Source organism: Petaurus breviceps, unplaced genomic scaffold (genome assembly GCF_028583685.1).
Source record: "Petaurus breviceps papuanus isolate PSGF00001 unplaced genomic scaffold, PetGlider_PUasm1.0 126, whole genome shotgun sequence".
Taxonomy (NCBI): Eukaryota; Metazoa; Chordata; class Mammalia; order Diprotodontia; family Petauridae; genus Petaurus; species Petaurus breviceps.
The window spans coordinates 13,233,524-13,252,413 of NW_027185655.1; the positions used below are offsets into that span (position 1 = coordinate 13,233,524).

General features: G+C 40.2%; 1 protein-coding gene across 6 annotated transcripts in view; it reads left to right on the top strand.

The window, feature by feature from the left end:
• The window catches only part of WDFY3 (WD repeat and FYVE domain containing 3), a 325,015-nt gene that overhangs the window by 259,811 nt on the left and 46,314 nt on the right, over window positions 1-18,890 (top strand). For 4 of the 6 annotated variants that reach the window (XM_069093019.1, XM_069093044.1, XM_069093026.1 and 1 more), the window contains 5 exons: window positions 1,954-2,181; window positions 8,381-8,434; window positions 11,867-12,035; window positions 14,512-14,675; window positions 16,312-16,460. In XM_069093019.1, coding sequence (XP_068949120.1) covers window positions 1,954-2,181; window positions 8,381-8,434; window positions 11,867-12,035; window positions 14,512-14,675; window positions 16,312-16,460 — 764 coding nt within the window. The remainder of the gene's footprint in view (window positions 1-1,953; window positions 2,182-8,380; window positions 8,435-11,866; window positions 12,036-14,511; window positions 14,676-16,311; window positions 16,461-18,890) is intronic. The other 2 variants (XM_069093035.1, XM_069093062.1) reach the window with 1 other exon arrangement.

Here is an 18,890-nt window from a genome sequence, read left to right on the forward strand (position 1 = left end):
CTATCACTTTTCACTGTACATTGAAACTGAAACGATGGCATTAATTTGTCCAGATCAGTATGTGATAAATGGGGGGTGAGGGAGTGACCTCCTTTTTATACCTGTTGAGTTGGAGATCCCTGTGTGGCATCCAAGAGGAGAGCCCCACCATGCAGTTGAGGACACTGATGGCGAAGGCTGACTCTATACAGAGATGATGACTGAGTTGATCTGTTCTCCCAAATAAAGCATCAGGGAGGCCCGGACATGGCTAGGAGGTGGGGTAGAAGCATTGCTCCCACAGAAGCAGCACAGGAAGAATGGTTAGGAGAGGAGCCAGTGGGGACCGTGGCACACACAGTAAGGAGAGACGAGCCTTGTCAGCAGTGTCAGCTTGTGATTAGGATGATTTGGCTGAGGTAAAACTGCCTAATTTTCTGTAGTCTGTAGTGAGAATTGGCTTTACGGTATTAATCTGTTCATATTAATTTCATTGAAATAAGGATAGCAATACAAATAATTAGCCAGTATTGAGTATTTAATATTACTTAACATATATAGAGAACTACATTAGATGCTGAAGGAGGGAGAAAGAAAGATACATAAAAATTGCCTCTTTCTACAATTTTTCCTTACTATGTAGAGGATTAATAATGTGTGCACACATATAAATATAATTTACTGATCAGGGATACACATACGTTCCTAGGTTGTTTAAGAGGAGAATAACAGGAAATTTCACCTGGTTAATTGTCAAGTCTGTCGACTAGAATTCCTTCAAGTGTCTTCTAGCACCTTCTGGCAATTACTTCATTAAGTTCTCGGGGTCATACTCAAAAGACTGTGTTTATTAGCCAACCATGGAAGGTCAAGACTTTCTCCCTGCTGTTGTCAATGCTGCTGTGCCAGAAGAGATGAGGAGCTACCCTTCAACATCCAGAACAGAAACTGTGTTCAGATGTCACTCGTTTTTGTAACCAATGTAATCAATTCCTGTCATCAAGCAGGTTTTTCATTATTGTATCAGAAACAAATAAGAGCTGCCTATATTAGTTTTACCAAAATCATTTCATTGTGACTGAATCGAGGTATACCGTTTTGTGAGAATGAAAGGATAGTGTCCCCACATACCTTAAGAGATGTTCTTCCTGACTTGCCATTCCCCCTTACCTGTGTAGGGGCCTTGCCCTTTTGTGATTACACCTGTTCTCGGTCAGGCTGGTCCTCCGATAATTGTTGATCTCTCTGGCATTTAAGGCCCTAGGCAGTCTTGCTTCCCCCTGCCTTCTGGCTTTATTTCATTCTGCTCCCATGTATGGAGTCCCTGTTGTAGCCAGACTGTTTCCTGAACTTGCAGTTGTTGCTTGTGTCTGTGATGCACCCCCTCCTCGTGCCTGGTTTTCTTCAAGGTTCCACTTGCTTTGGGAAGCCTTCCTTGACTCAGGTGTCTTCCCTTAGTTCTTAGTGCTTCCCTCATCCTCAACCTTCCTCATAGCATACTTATTTATGAATGTTTTATCCACTTAGTGTAATGTTACCTCCTCAAGGGCACGGACTGTTCCATTTTGTTCTTTCTGACTCCATTCCTGGCTCAAAGGGGCACTTACTAAATGTTTGTCGAACCTGTCACCGGGCCTGGCTTTTCCAACTCCATGGTCCTTTTAGAGCTTATGCTCTCCCAGCAGACTCTTGAAGTTCAGGGTCATTTCCAAGCCATAGTGAAGCACCAGAGAAGTGTGTTTAGGTTTTCTTTACCATATACTTGTAATACGTTTTAGTGCTGATGATATTTCATCATCAAAACAAATTCTTCCATTCTCATACCTTGATTCAGTCATAACTAAATAATCTTGGCAAAACTATTATAGGCAGCTCTTACTTCCAAATGTGAGCTTTCTTCTGAGCTATTTCTAGATTTATTATTACTACTACTGCTTTGATTGGATACCAATTTGTAAATCTTCACATCCGTAGCGTCAGCAAAACGCCCTGAAATACGTGACAGAGGAATGGAGCCAAATCGAGTATGAACTGCTACGAGAAAGAGGTTTGTGGGGTCCTCCCATCGGCTCCCATCTGGACAAGTGGATGCTGGAGATGACAGAAGGGCCTTGCAGAATGAGGAAAAAAATGGTCCGGAATGACATGTTTTACAACCACTACCCTTATGTGCCAGAAATCGAACAAGAGACAAATGTGTTGGTGAGTATGCACGGTTCTCTTTGAAGTTAGCTGTTCAGATTTCTCTGTTCTTTTGTCAACTTTTTCAGGCTATTATATGAATTACCTAAAACATCCTGCCTGAAATGCTAACTTCATTTTAATGAGCAGATTGCTAATTTATTTTCTTTCCAATTGAAACTAGTGTATTTGGGAGATGGACAGAAATGTGGAATATAGTAGTATTGGTACTATATTGCTTTATTGTCATTGTTTTATCGGACTTGTGACTTCATTGATAATAGGAAGTTTGGCACATTCTCACAACTGATAGTCTTAGAGAGTCGCTTGACTTGATGAGACCTGGTTAACGTGGCCGGTATGTGTCTGAAGGAGAACATTCTCCCCTTCCCCCCCCCCCCCCAGGCTCCCTCTAGGGTCCCTCTCTGCCATAAGTTCTGCTCAAAAGGTCATTTGGAGTTGCAGGTCTTTGCAAAGATCAGCATTTTCCTTCTAGAGCCCAACTGCGACACCACCAATTACAGATAACCTAGAGCTAACTACATTTTCCCTCAGAGCCTTTTAATTTTTTTTGTTGTTCTGTGCTTAACAAACATCCAGCTTCTGGTTTTAGATATCTACACAAAGAAAATTATCCTTTTGTGTATTTTCGAAGTCTTTTTTACCAGCATTGATTACAGGCCCGTGACCTTATAACGGATACTGTTACTTCACAGGTTTTCTATTTTATCTAATCCCATAGCCATCACCAAATGCAGACCGCTGTTCCTCTGTCTCTTAGTTACTGGTGGCTAGCCTTCTGAGATTGAACCTCTGAAAATTTCCTAGATTGTTCCTTGATAGACATATTCATATTTGAAATCTAGTGCTCTGCTGGAAATGCCTTTAAAAATCCTGGGTCAACCCCAGGGAGGCATCCAGAGGTGGATTTCAGGGCTTCTGCCACTATCCTTTTCATTACCCAGGTGTTCGACCCCTTGGGATCACCATACACAGCCAACAAATTACTAGATCCTGTTGATTCTTCCTCTCCCACACCTCTTCCAACTGTCCCCTTTTCTCAATGCTCAGAGCTGCCATTGTAATTCAGGCCCTTCTTACCTCCCCCCATCTGAACTAATGCAGTGGCCAGCCATCTCATTGGCCTCTGGCTCAAGTCTCTCCCCTCTCCCATGCAGCCTTCTCACACCAGACCTGGCCTGAAGCTCAGGTCTGACCGTGGCAGTCACCTGCTTCAGAAATTCCAAGGGTGTCTTCTTCCCATTAGTTAGCATACTAATTCTTCCATTGACATTGCAAGGCTCCCTATGTAGCTCCACCAGACCTTCACACACTCAACATTTCAGCCAAATGGGCTTCCTGCTTCTGCCCATACTTGATGTGGTACCTCCTGTCCCTGGACCATGGGGCCTTCTCTGCTCAGGGCCACCTCATGGGACCCCTTGCTGCCACCTCCTAGTGTCCTCAGAAACTAGCTTGTCTCTGCTGCATACACTTTGCACTGGCTTTTCTCTACGCATGCCTGCCGCACCATCTTCTGAGGATGTGCTTGCTCTCCTGCTTTAGGTCGGGGACATTTTCATGTTTCTCCCCTACCTAACCAAGTCCTGTCACCTAGAAGGATTTCTGATAGGAGACCCATGAAGAAGGATTCATCTCCAGACTTCATTAAATTTTAAAAGTTACAAAAACTCCCACGGAGGCCAGTGCCAGTGATCCAAAATGAGGCATGGGATAAATGCCTCCTCAGCTCTTTGACAGAACATTGGCCTTCAAAGGTTTATGCTTAATAAGAGACGGGATTTTTTCTGTGACTTTTTAAATTTTATGAGTGGTACAGTATTGTTCCTCTTCTAAGTTGTAATGTCATGGGACCATTCTTCGTTTTTCTTCTCTCTCATCTTCCACGTCCAGTTAGTTAGCAAAACCTGTCAGTTCTGCCTTTGATGTGACCCTTGCCTTCTATTCCTTTCTGCTCCCATAGCTACTTCTCTGTCTTAAGTCCATCTCACCTCTCACCTGGATAGCTACAGGTGTCTCCCTTCCTCCAGATTCTTCCTTCCTCGGTCTGTCCTTTACATGGCTGCCAAAGTAATCTTCTCAATAAACAGGCTTGGCCATGTCATGCCCTGCTCAAAAAAGAAAGTCTTCAGGAACTCACCACCCTCCTTATTCTGACTCTCACGCTCAGCCTCTCTTACCACAGTCATTTCATGGTAGTCTGCCTCAGGGCATGAATAAATCCCATCATCTCATCCTGTTCTCTCCTGTCCAGAGCCAAACACCTATCCTTACCCCCATCTCCATGCATTGACATGGGCCCAGTCAGTGTGGCCACTATTTCCCTGAACATCTGGGTCTCTGCTTGCCCTCCAGCTTACATTATGTTTACTTGCATACACATATCATCCTCCTTTTAAATTGTAAACTTCATGAGGGCAGAAATGTCATCTTTGGGGCAGCCAGGTAGCACAGTGAGTAAGAGCACTGGCCTCAGAGTTGGGATGACCTGGGATTGAATCTGGGCTCTGATACTTAGCACCACACCCGGAAACACCTGGCCATGTAACCATGAGCAAGTTACTTAACCCCAATTGCTTAGGGGTGGCCAGGTGGCTCAGCGAGTAAGAGCACCAGCTTCAGTGTCAGGACAACCTGGGGATCAAGTCCAGGCGCAGATACTTAGCACCACACCCAGAAACACTTGACCATGTAACCTTGAGCAAGTTACTGAACCCCAATTGGAAGGAAGGAAGGAAGGAAGGAAGGAAGGAAGGAAGGAAGGAAGGAAGGAAGGAAGGAAGGAAGGAAGGAAGGAAGGAAGGAAGGAAGGAAGGAAGGAAGGAAGGAAGGAAAGGAGGGAGGGAGGGAGGTCATCTTCAATGTTTGTATGTTGAGTTGGAGCGAAAGAACAAATGAATCCTATGGTGCCATTGCCTTTCAAAGAAGGCTTTTGCAGTTTCCTTTAAAGTACTCTTTACTAAATTTGTACTAAAGCCATATCTTATGCTCTGAATTTGTTCAAGAGGGTTAGTCTCCATACTGAATTAGGGAATAGCAGTGCTCTTATAAGTCACTAAATCTTTTTAATCTGTATTTTTTTCCTTTGACTGGATCTCATCTCACCTAGACAGATAGTGCAGTGACCATTTCCAGGCCATATTCTCCTGCTGATTGGCACAGAAGCATCGACTTACCCTGTTTAAAACCTGAACTTGTTCAACCCTTCGAAGGTGCCTGGTCCCCCCCTTCCTCCAATCCCAGGGGCTCACTATCGTGGTGGTAGACTTAGTATAGACAGCCACACTGAACGTGGTCGGCTTAGTGATCCACCGACCTTAGCCTCCCTAGGAGCAGGGCTTCCTAGTGTGGCAATCTGCATGTGAAAGAAAGCTTAGGATAAAAGGGCATTTTATTTATGGTGGGTTGTTTCACATCTGCAGGTCACTACCTAGTTTTGTAGCTGTGAGCTGAGTATCTGCAGTATAGTTGTAATGTATGAAAGTTTCAAGAGACATAGTTTCTGGGTTCTGGATTAACCATTTTATTAATTGTGCTAGCAGTAATTAATAAAAAGAGGTCAGTGGCACTTCAAGTGCCAAAGACCCCTCATGGAACCCACTCAGTACTTATATGCCCTTGGAAGAATGAGTGTTCCTAAGGGTGACAATCAGCTTTGATTGTTTAATACATAATGAGAGAATGAATATTATAATGAGAGGCGTGTTTATTCTAATGAGGTTTTGAGGTTTGGGGACTGATTACTGAGGCTTGGTCAAAGACACTTACTGCTACCCATATCAGGCCACCTAGGGTAATCTAGATAAAAGAGGGAAAATCCACTTTTAACCAGACCTGTATGAGTAAAACACAATGGGCCACAATCCATCAGTTCACCTAAACTAAAATTTCTTCACCTTTTGATCAGTTCTGAGTTTTCTAGTTGGGTCATCTTCTTAGGAGCCCTGCAGTTGAAACGCTGCCTGAATAACCTATGGGGCTGACTTTGTAAATGAGGAAAAGAAGGGAAAAACCCTTAGTACTAGTTCAATAATTGGCTTCTAACATAGGAGAGAAATGACCAGCCCCTGGGTTTTGTGTCAAAAAGGACAATTTGAGTAAAATATAAAATGATGAGCTGGAAAAAAAGATAAATTAGTAAGGTATTTGGGATAAATGCTTGATTTAGTTTTTCATTAACAAGAATTTTATTTTATTGCATATTCATTAGTGCTATTTATCTGGATTCGCTGCATTAGCAGTGCGCTTTTAATAGAATGTAGGATTTGGCATCCGAGAGGCCTGGGTTCAAATTCTGCCTCTGTCACTTGACTAGCTGTGTGATCTGACAAATCATACATAGTAGCATAAATTTAGAACTTGAAAGGACTTTAGATGCCATCAGGTACAACCCCCTCTTTTACTGAGGGCCCCCAGCGTCCCATAGCTGGAAAGCTTCAAAAGCAGAATTTATTCTTGTCTTCTCTGAACTTCAGATTTCTCATCTGTAAAACGAGGGTGGAAGTACTTGTAATTCTTATATCATGAGGTATTTTTGAGTCTCTAATGTCATAATATATTTGAAGAGCTTTGCAGACTTGTGTTGTAGTGAATAGAGAGCTAGCCTCAGAGCCAGACAGACCTGAATTCAAGATTGACACATCCTGGCTGCATGACCCTGTACAAGTCATGTAACCTCCCTGCCCCAAGGAGCCCACTAAGGCTGCCAGTTGCAGAGAAAGTGCCAACCTATATAAGTAGTGGGTTTCCTTGTCTGGGAATTCCATGTGTTAATGAAATCACAAGTCCAGTCTTGATTCCAATATAAATCCCTGTGTAATTGTGAGTCGTTGCTTTTATATGTCCTCAATTAAACTTGCTACTCACCTACCTTAGTATAGACCGACAGGTTGAACATGCTGTCAAGCATTAGATTTTTGTACCTTCTGTGGCAGTAGTTCTCAAAATATGGTCCGCAGACCAGTGGAGGTCCCTGAGAGCCTTTCAGGGGGTCCGCGAGATTTTTTGCATATTAAAAGACTCTTCCCTTTTTCAACTACACTCATGTGAAGCTGGATTTTTTTTCACATACTTCAACCACAACAACCAAAGAGGCAGTTGTTGGTGCCTTGAGGCAGGAAGACCCAAGTTCAGAATCTGGCATCAGACACTTACTAGGCACATGACCTTGGGAAAGGCTCCTCTTAACTAAACTGTTTGCTTCCCTTTCCTCAAATGTAAAAATTGTTGGAAATTTCAAATGAGATAATATTTGTAAAGCCCTTAACACAGTACTAGGCACATAGTAGATGTTATGTAAATGATTAGCTATTTCTGTGTTTATTGTGATCATTATATCACAATAGATTGAATGTAGAAGCAAATATGAGAATTCAGCTGTTCTTTTAAGCCAGCCGTTAAAGAGTTTTTTTTAATGCGCCTCTCATTATACTATTTTTTTGGAAAATATAATTATTTTTCATAAAAATATGTAATATATGCTAACATGTAATAAGTATATTGTTGTTTTCAAATGAATAATTTTTTTTATTTTTCAGTTATTTTCTGATGTGGTAAATATCAACAGATAAAACTCATAGAAACAAAAATGCTATTAATTCCTCAGTAATTTTTTAGAATGTTAAGGGGTTGCCAGACTTAAAAGTCTGAGATCCTCTAGTCTATGTATTTTAGTAGGTGGCACTGGATAGAACATGGAACCTGGAGTCTGGAGGCCAAGTTCAGATGCCAGCTCTGTGACCCTTGGCTAGTCCCTTAACCTCTATCTGCCTCAGTGTCCTCATCTGTGAAATAGACATAATAATAGAACCTCCCTACCAAGGTTGTTGTGAGAATCAAATAAGCTAGTACTATATCAAGCCATATGCAAGGTGAATTTTTTTTAAGGTTTTATGGTTTTTATGCACACACACATATAAATAGTGAGAGGGAGAGAGTTTGAAGAGTTTGTACTGATCATCAGCAACAATGGGTATTTGAATTATTTTGTGTCATTCATAAAATAATCATAAATGCAAAATTTCATCATGTCAAGCAGCTTAGACTTCAAAATTTACTTTCTTCGAGTATATAGCTCACATCTAGCTCATATTTCACCAGTAACTCAAGAAGGCCTTGCTGTCATGTGTATACACACACACAGCACACACACATGAGATTTTTTTTTCTGATCTCTCTGTACTTAATCCCCTGTTTTCAGTCTGCCACCCCAAGTAAGCAGCTTGACCCTCCTGATGATACCATTCCTCAAAAGGTAAAGCATAAAGTAACCTAAAAGAATGTCAACTACATGCACAGTTTTAATGCATGATAGACCAAACTAACTTAAAAGATTGGTTTTCAAAGTTGCTTTCTCAATAAATACTTTAAGGTTTAAAGATTCAGTAGATTCTTGCTGAATTCTGTCCTTCTGTCCTTTGCCAATCTGCCTAATCATTTCTGTAGAATTTGTATGTTGCTCACTAACAGGCTAAATTTTCACTGTTCCTAATAAAACTTATATTGGCTTTAGTAATTGGTCATGCTTGATAAATGTTATTTGCTTAGTGATTTATGTAGAAGACAGAACCTTATAAAATTCAAGATTTTTTTTTTTGGTGGTGGAGGTGGGGAGGGAATGTCGAGATGGATAGAAGGGCCAAATAAGGTGTTATTTATCAGAAAGAATGAACCTTTCAAAATTTAGGACTTAAATAAGTATAGGTTATTTTGTTATTCTCTGTTGGCCAGTTGAGTGCAGTTTGGACGCTTCTTAGAAAACACTGCAACGTCCAAAAGTGGTTAAAGAAAGATTCTGATAGCCTAGAATTACCACTCTGTGCAGTGATCTCCTAGACACTCTTTTACTTCTAACTATTCCCTAACTCTGCCTTCATTTAATTTGAAATAAGTACTTCATCAATACATCAGTACCCCTATTTTTTAAAAGGTTCTTATTCCCATAGAATAAATAAGAGGCTTATACTAGTGCTCTGAATTTTCACTGTTATAGAATTCTTAGTACACTTAAAGTTTTTAGTTTGTTTTACAAATTTTATTTTTAAACTGCTCAAATTCTATTCCCTGTTTATCTCTCCACTCTTCATTTAAAGCTCATTCCCCTATATTGTTATGGATTTAAAAAGAAGGTAATTTTCTATATCAGAACTATCTTCATTTTCAGAAACATACTGCATATAAAAGTACATTTGTTTTGGTTAGACTTCATAGTAATAATTAGATTAGATAAGCAATTTTCCCTGAGTGGGTCTGTGATCTTGGTGTTTAATCTCACAGGCTGTTCAGACCCTTACCTTTATATTGTCTGTATTTTAAGGAGAAATGGGAACAGGGCAAATAGAGAATCATTTTTAAATAAGAGGGAAATACGACTCTCTTTGTAGTATGTCTAATGGTTTCCTGCAGCTCACTACTCTTCCTTTTTTAGATGGCCCTCCCAATTTCATGATAATTTATTTAAATTGTAAATTAATTCATAAACCATATGTCTTCTTTCACACAGATGGATGTAGGAAGTGAAGCTAGAATTGCATTTAATTTTGTTTCATGAATAGAGGAATTCTTTGCCCAGTGTCAGTAATTAATTTGTTCAGAAAGGATATTAGATGAAGAGACGGGGGATTATGGGGCATGGTATTGGTCACTTCCACTGGAATACTATAAATGAATGCTTATTTGAGCTGATCAGCTGCTGTGAGGGTTTGTGACTTTAGTGTGCATCTTGCTTATAATCTAAAGTCCAAATGACTTTATAGGAAGACAACGTTATGTAGAGTGTTCCTGAACTCAGGACCTTGGAAGAAGAATTAGTCCCATGAGGCAGCTTAATGTAATGACTAGAGAGCCAGCCTTCAAATTAGGAAGACCTTATTTTAAGTCCTATTTTGATATATGTTTGTTCTGTGACTGTCCTTGAGATTATAAGATGTAAAACAAAGTGGAGCAGTGGAGGGCCTTCCACGCTGGGAGTTCTCCACACCGTTGAAATCACAAGTCCAGACAAAAGCCAGCAGATTGTATTCAGAACTGCCCTCTGTCGACCCAAAGAGTAGATAGGGTTTATATGGGTGAAAAAGAAGCAAGAGCAAGGCTAGTAAAGGGGACCCTTTTTAGGGAAAGCAGGAGATAGGTAGAAGACCACAGAAGTCTTTCAGCTGGTCTTTGTTGGCCTCCAGCATTCTGAACCTCAGAGCTCCCCCGGGCTTGAGGGCAGAAGGTGAAGGCCAGTGCGCAGGTACCCAGGGGAGTCAGGTCCAGACCCACCAGGGCTAGTGACCACCCCCAGAAGCCAGATGGAGATGAACTTGTCCCTGGCATAAGAGCCCCCAATTCAGGCACTAAGAGTGGAGGGAAAGAATTACAGTAGACCTAGAGATACCCCAAATGAAGGACTCCATAACCATGTCAAGCGGAGAGTCAGAGGAAGAAGTGGGTTTTCCACAAAGACAAAGTGAATAAATGAATGAATAAAAGAAATGAAATGAGAGATTAAAGAAAAGATGAAATAAAAGCTGGAAAGGAGAGAACTGGAAGCAGAATAAGTAGTTTAGAACAGAAAGTGATGAAAACTTACTCAAGTAGCAGATTCCCTGAACACTGGGATGGATCAAAAAGAAATGAGTAACTGAGACAGAAAAAAAAATACTAGAACAAACTAAAAAAAAAAATGAAGAAAATATAAAATCTCTGCTATAAAAAGTAACTAACCTGAACAATGGGCCGATGGACTCCCTGAAAGCCATGATAAAAAAGAAATCTGAGCGTTATATTTTAAGAAATCCTGAATGATAACTGCCCAAGATGTATTAGACCCAAGAGAACAAAGTAAAGATAGATAGAATTCATCAATCACCTCTTAAAGAAACTCCAAAAGGAAAATTTCTGGGAATTTCATGACCACAATCCAAAGCTTTTACAACATAGTTAAAAAAAAATACTGCAAACATCCTGAAAGAAATAGTTCAGATACCAAGGAACCATCGTCCTAATCACCCAAGACCTGGAAGATTCTACTGTAAACCAGAAGAGTTGGAATATTTCAAAAGACAAAGGATAGGGGCTTAAAATTAAAAATAATTTATCTTTAATAACTGAGTAAAATTCTACAGGGAGAAAACAATAGATCTTTTTTTTTTAATGGATCTTTAATGGAGTAGAGGATTGAGCATTTCTAATTGAAAAGTAAAGACTGAATAGGAAATACAAACACAAGATTCAAAAGACTCCTGGAAAGGAAATTTCTGCATATGCAGTTGGAAGGACCTGTATGTGAGCAGCAGCCCAACAGGGATGTGTATAGTGCTGCAAAGGGAGTTTTTCCAATGCTTCCCATTGCTAATCACTATTTCTGAGGGTGCAGAGCTATTGACATTTTTATCATTTCCTAATAGGGGCATCATTATACTATTTGGTTAGCTCTTTAAAACATTCACATATAAAGTTAAAATACAAAAGACGATACAAAAAGAGCTTCTTTATAGGACATTAATTTGGCCACAGTTAGAGTAAGTACTCATATCTTCATCATATTAAAGAAAATACTTATTGCTTACTAACTAACATCTGGGAGATAGGTAACATAAAATTATACAGCACTTCCCTTCAGTAACCTTAGATTTTCAATGCTTCTAGCTTTCTTGTTCCATGGAAAGATGGTCTGATGAGGCTTTCCTTGATTATGTTTTAGAAGCCCGCTCGATACCGGAGGGCAGTCAGCTATGACAGCAAAGAATACTATATGCGTCTAGCTTCGGGAAATCCAGCGTTTGTCCAGGATGCCATCGTAGAAAGTTCCGAAGGCGAGTCCACGCAGCAAGAGCCAGAGCACGGGGAAGACACCATTGCCAAAGTTAAAGGTCAGGCTGCCTCTTTGTGGCTTCATTGAAACAGATCCTTTGCCTCTGTTAGTCTTTCACGGGCTGCTTGGCTTTCAAATTCTTTCATGTTAGAACGTGAAGAAATAGGGATAGGAGAGAGCCATGATTAATTTCATGATCCTGAGGTGACTTGGGAATAAGTACTCATTTCAGGATTGTATTGGTTTGATCTCAGTGCTGAAGGTGGAGAATGAGGCATCACTTAATTGTTTTCCGATGGGTATGTTATGTGCTGGCCAGCTGTTTGATGGTGACATCTGTAGTTCATCACACTCTAGGATGCTTTGTTATTTTAAGCTAACACTCTAATAGACAATTTCTGGGTTTGTCACTGATGCATTGTAACCAATAGGAAGTGGCCATTTCACTTCTGGGGCTAAAGAGATTGCCCTAAATTTTTACAGCTAGGGATTTTTCTAAGTGGGTAGAATTAGACAGCAGTCATAAAAGTGATCTGGGGGTTGTGTTGACCTACAGGCTCAACGTGAGTCAGCAGAGTGATGTGGCAGCCAAAACAACTCATGTGATTTGGAGCAGAGTTAGGAGAGATATGGGTTCCAGATAATGGTCCCACAGAGCTCTCTCATTTTCAGACCTCATCTGGAGTCATGTTTTCAGGTCTGGAGACCATGATTTAAGAATAAGCTGGACAGGGTCTGGAGGAGGGGCATCAGGATGGTGAAGGGCCTTGAGTTCATGTCATATAAAAGGTGGCTGAAGGCAGTAGGTATTCTCAGCCAGAAGAAGAGACGGCTGGGGGGGGGGGGAGGAGAAGGGAGATCTGATAGCTGCCTTCAGATAACTGAAGGGCCATCATGTAGACAAGGGATATTTGACCTTCATTCTGTTTGGCCCTGGAGCAGTGGGGTAGGGGTGGGGTTGGGGGAGGCAGGGGCGGGGGTACTCACAAGGGGCAGTTTAGACTCCATGTCAGGGAAACTTCCTAATATCAGAGCTTCCAGAAGTGAAGGGGTGGGGGTGGATTCTCCTCCTTCAAGGTCATCAGGCAGAAGCTGCCTGGACACTTGTGGCTGAGCTGTAGGGATGAGTCCTTCTGTCTATGTGAGGTCTGTATTACATGACCACTGAGATCACTTCCCTTTCTCAAATTCTAGGATTCCTGAAATTGTGATGATCATCAGAAGTTACTAGGATATTATTACCCAAATTTCTTTGTGGGTAAAATGAAATTTGATTCAAAATTAATAGATTTTTATATAATCAAGTAGAAAGAAAAATGGATTGTGTTAAAATTTGTATTCCCAACAACTCCATTATTAATTTACTATATGAATTTAAGTAAATACTTTAACATTTCTGTGACATTTTATAATTCATATATGCATATGCACACAAATATCTATTTAAAATATCTCTGAGCCTATGAGGTGAGATGACCAGATATCCCTTGAAAAGATGTGTTTTTGCCTTTGGAGATATGATAAAGCCAGCTCTATTTACTCTTTTATTGCCTTTTATAAAGAAGATCTGTAAGCTGTCTTTCTAATCATCTGTGGTTCCTTTGTTTTTATTTGTTTTATCTATATTAAGAATGTCAATATGGATATGATTCAGTCATGTGTCTGCTGTTACTTGTTGAACAAAATTGCACATTTAGAATATCAACATTTAAGTTAATATTTATAGGTAAAACTAAACTGAAATCCTTAGCACCTTCTGTTCCCCCCTCCCTTTTTTAAGCACTCTGCTATCATCACTGTGGAAATAGAAGGAGACCACAAGGATAAAGATCCATATTGTATTTTTATCTTTTCCATTAGTTACTGTGACAAAAATTTCACTGCCAACTTCTCTACATTCAGCTAGGCTAGGCTAGGTCCCAATTAATGCAAATAATGATTCCTGCTCAAGTAGCTGCATATATTCAGATTCACGCTCATATTTCCATTGCGCTGAAACCGTTTGCCACTTTTTTACATAATTATAAAATCAAGTAGTGCACATCAAATACATGCAACCATTCCTGGGAATTTATCATTCATGCTGAAAGAGACCTCGTTGTGTATGCAGTCAGTTGTGGGGACCACACTCAAAGTCTTCCCAGTTTGGTAGAATTGGCCAAAGCTCATACAATACTGACAGAATTTTTGAGAATCCAGGGTTACCTGTGTGCCAGAAAGAGGCGTTAATGTGGGGATTTTTATATTTTTAACATTTTAATAAAAATAATTTGTTTAATTTATTTTCTGGTTGTCTGTTATTTTTATTCTCTCTTCATTGAGAATGTTGCCTTAGAGAATCATATAAGTAGGCCAGTTATTTCTCTTTAGGGTCCTCTCTGGTGGCAAACAAGCCCACTGTGGTTTGTGCCTGCCAAAGATTTCACATCAGAGAAGTGTGAATTCCAGCTCCTTAAACTATGGGAGATAAGGGTCTCACTGAAAAACTAGTCCCTATGACAATAACAATGATTTATTTGGTGATGACATTACAGGTCTGGTTAAACCTCCTCTGAAAAGATCTCGTTCTGCTCCTGATGGGGGGGATGAAGAAAATCAGGAACAACTACAAGACCAGATTGCTGAGGGCAGCTCCATAGAAGAGGAAGAGAAAACAGACAACGCAACATTACTGCGGCTGCTGGAAGAGGGAGAAAAGGTATCGTGTTTAAAAACATTCCATCTTGCTTTACTGAAGAATTGAATTCAGATGCTTTGGGGGAGGCTGGTCAGTGATTTGGTCAGTAAGGTTCTTGTCAGGATAATAGAGAATCTGTCTTTTATTCTCTGTGATAAACTGTGATCTTAGATAAGTCCTTCAGCAAAGAACTTGTTTCCCCTATCTGTGAAATTCTTGGAACTGAGTAAGCACTCTTAAATCAAGACTACAAAGTTTTGTCCTATATTTGTGTGTCAGCAGTGAGTGAAGATCAAATGGTACTCTGTTTGCATCATTGCGTTTTGTACTAGGGTTAGGGACTGGACCTGTGATTTCACCATTATAGTGAGCTCCCTTGTGAGGAAACTCCCTCTCCCCATGCAGGTTGCCACCTTCTCTGCAACTTATGGTCTTAGAGAGTTAACAAGAGCGCTGAATGAGTAGCTGGCCAGAGGCTGGACCTGAGCCCACATCTGTCTGGCTTTGAGGCTGACCCTCTGTCCATTGCACTGTGCACCATTCCTCATCACCATTTCTTAGTAAATAAATGAGTTGTCATTGTGTTGAAGCTTTAACACATGTCAGGATTCTACACTGTCCACTGTCCATCATTAGTATGAACTGATGTGAGGACATCTCAGAATCCCAAAGGAACCTGTGGGTCCTCCATCTTCTTCCTAGTAGTTGTGTCATTGACATTGTGACAAGGGCAAAAGCAGAAAGTAGGTGTTCATCTTGATGTTGTAGGAAAGCTTTTTCTTCCAGATCACTCTTCAGACTTTTTCATTAATAAACTTTTTTACTCTGGCTCTTGGCTTTTATATTCTAAAATTGCAGGAAATAGATTTCAACTTGGTCATGAGATGAGACCTATTTGACTTTGTCTTCTTCCTGTCACACTTTTCTTGACTAGCCTTAAAATAAGTCTTGTTATTAAGGGATTGTAGCTGCCTAGAAAACAGTTCCTGCATTGAAAGATCACCAGTTCTGTCCACTTGTGAAAACAACAGAATTTCAAACAAATTTCAGCCTTTTACATCAGGAGCTAATCAAAGTTTCAGTGAGGAATAGGGAACAAAGCCAGTATACTGAGGGATTTAGGACGAAAAGTGCTGTACACCTAACAGAAAAAAGAACTGATGAAGCATACTTTTTTTAAACATTATTATCCTTTTATTTTTGGCCCGAGTTTTCTTTTCCAACATGGCTAACATGGAAATGTTTTACATGACTGCATATGTATAATCTATATCAAATTGCTTGCCTTCTTAAGGTGGGGGAGGGGAGGGAAGGAGTGAATTTGGAACTCATAATTTAAAAAAATAATGTTAAAAAAAATTTGTTTACATGTCATTGAGAAAAAATTAAATTAACATTAAATGTTAATAAATCAAGATGCACCAAACGGTATGATTTCAAATGTTTGTTTACAAAAAGAAATAAATGGGGGGACAACTTTGAGTCTTGTTAGCCCAAGAAAGGTTAGGAAAGTCCAGAGGATCGGTCATATGATGACTTTAATAAATTTCATGACTACAATTAAGAACATCCTACTTCCTATGTATCAGTGAGAAAAATAACTAGTGATCAAAGCTTTGTTAGCCTCATTGACTGAAAGTTGATGGTTTTCTTACAGATTCAACACATGTACCGCTGTGCTCGAGTCCAAGGCCTGGATACTAGCGAAGGCTTACTTCTTTTTGGTAAAGAGCATTTTTATGTGATTGATGGCTTTACAATGACAGCGACCAGAGAGATTCGGGATATTGAGACCCTGCCTCCAAAGTAAGAAAACCACTGAAGTCAAAGAATGTAATTTAGCAGATGGAGAAAAAAGTATTTAATAACGTGCATATAAGTATTTGTAGTGACTTAATTTATATGCATCAGTTTAATTCCATAAACATTTATAAAGTACCTACTCCATGCAATGTATTGTGGTAGGTGCTGAGAAAACTGGTAATCATGTGTGTATCAGCAATGCCATATTCACAATGCCTATAGAGATTACAAATATGCTGATATAATTATCCATTAGAAAATACGTCATGTTTGCCATATGAGGAAATAAACTAGAAAATTTATTAAGATACCAAAAGACTGAGTCCCAAAACCAGAAAGTGAAAGCCATCAGAGTAGTTATGATATTGGCACAGGTAGATAAAGTAGAAAGCACCCACATTTTCAAGCCTTTAAAACAGAACAGGCTACCTCAGGCAAAGGTCCTCCTCTCCCCACTCACAGCAACCACCCAGCGTCCTGGAAGAGCGCTCCCAGCAGCTCCGGCCCCTGGCAGTCCTCAGCAGGAGTCCTTAGCAGAAAGTCCTTAGCAGTCCTAACTCAAAAAGGGCTTCACGCTGCCACTGCCTCTGCTGCTGCCGCCGTCACCACTACCGCCAGCCAACGCAGGAACGCTAGCTTGGCTTCCGCTTCCTCTTGCTCCGCCCCTTCCTGCTACATCAGCAAGTCCAACGGGGCATGGAAGATCTTTAAATCCCATAACCCTTACAATGTGTTACTAAGTTTCAGTTATGCAGGGTCGTACAAGAGAGCCTTTATGTAGACTGGCCAAAATCACTGTCAAAGTCTGCATTAGACAACTTGAAATTTCTGTTTACATTTTTATTTAAGCTGTCTACATGTGCAAATATAGAATTTATTTCAAGTACTATACAAGTCTTTAGAAAGTTCGCTTCGCTTTATGATTAAAGCATGACAGCAAAGTGGGTTTCTTGATATACCCTGACCACCAGAGAAAAGTGGACTGTCCTTGTGATTCATATGGAACTAGGAATTTACTGGTTGACAGATTTTCCCTCTGCTTTCTTAGGAACACAGACCTAGAACTAGAAAGGACATGAAGTCCTCTGATCTACACTCTCATTGCTCAGGGAGGGGCTCTCACCCTGAAAGGGTCAGTGACTTGCTCAGGTCACACAAATAGTGAGTAGAAGGATTTGGATTTGTACCCAGATCACCTGAATAAATTCTATGCTCTGTCCCCTTTACCATGCTTCCCTCCATCCTAATAAAGAGGTGACAGTGAACACCCAAAGGCCAGCCAACACACAAGGGAAGTTTTGTTTTGATTGTAATCAAAAGTAAGTGACGGTTATAACTGACGTTCTTGTCATGCTTTTGACATTTGAACTGGCCCTCAGTCCTGTGAGGGAGGCACTGGAAGCATTATTCATCCCGATTTTATAAATGAAAAGAGCAGGATCAGAGAGGCTGAGGGACTTGCCTGTGGTCACACAACCAGTAAGTTCCATGTGTGACATGTATGAGCTGTGTGACCGCTGCCAATTTACTTAACTTCTCTATTGCACCTTTTTCTCACTCATAAAATGGGGATCATGCCACCCAGAGAAGCCATCTCTCAAAGATATCATGTGGGTAGGGTGAGGTAGTGGAAGGAAATATCTTTGAAAATCTTGAAAGTACAAGTACCAGTTATTGTTTTTATTATTGATTTTAAAAGGAAAGTCAAATCTCCCACCTTCATTTTTTTATTGCCACACAAGCTTTTAGAACATTAGTGGTCTTAGCAGGAGCATTTATTAGCAGCTTTATAACAAGAACTGATTTTATTCTGATAGTATGTCAGTTAACAACAGTTTGAAACAAATCTTTTGACCTCTTTGGTTTTCAAAACAGCTTTCTTATGTGTACATTAATCAGTCCTTGAACTTGATGTTGCCTTATTTGAACACAATCCCAGGGGTAGAAAGAGAGGTTCGTTATATATTCAGCAATTATTGAATGAGTGATAAAGACCTACCTAGACCAAACTCTTCTTTAAGCAGAAGTCAGATGATCACCTGTCAGGCATGTCATAGGAGGGATTCCTTTCCTATATGTGTTGGACTAGGTGGCCACTAAGATTTCTTCCAATTTTAAAATTCTATGATTCTGTGAAAATAGGATGCCTTTATTGCTAATGGCAAAGCCTTTGACTGAATTCAGTACTAATGGCTTATCTCTGTCCTACAAATGTATAAAGCAAAGTCAAGGGTAGTGAGAGTATCAGAGCATTTGACATCCACTCGGAAGACTTCTTTATTCTTAAATGCCACCAACACGATGAAACATAACTTCTGTCTTTAAGCCTATAAAAGCTCTACTTGGCCTTAAGCTCATTGGTATCTCTCCAAATAGAACCAAGTTTGGCTTTGAAGTTAAAGAGGGAGTCACACATAAACATCTTATTAATCA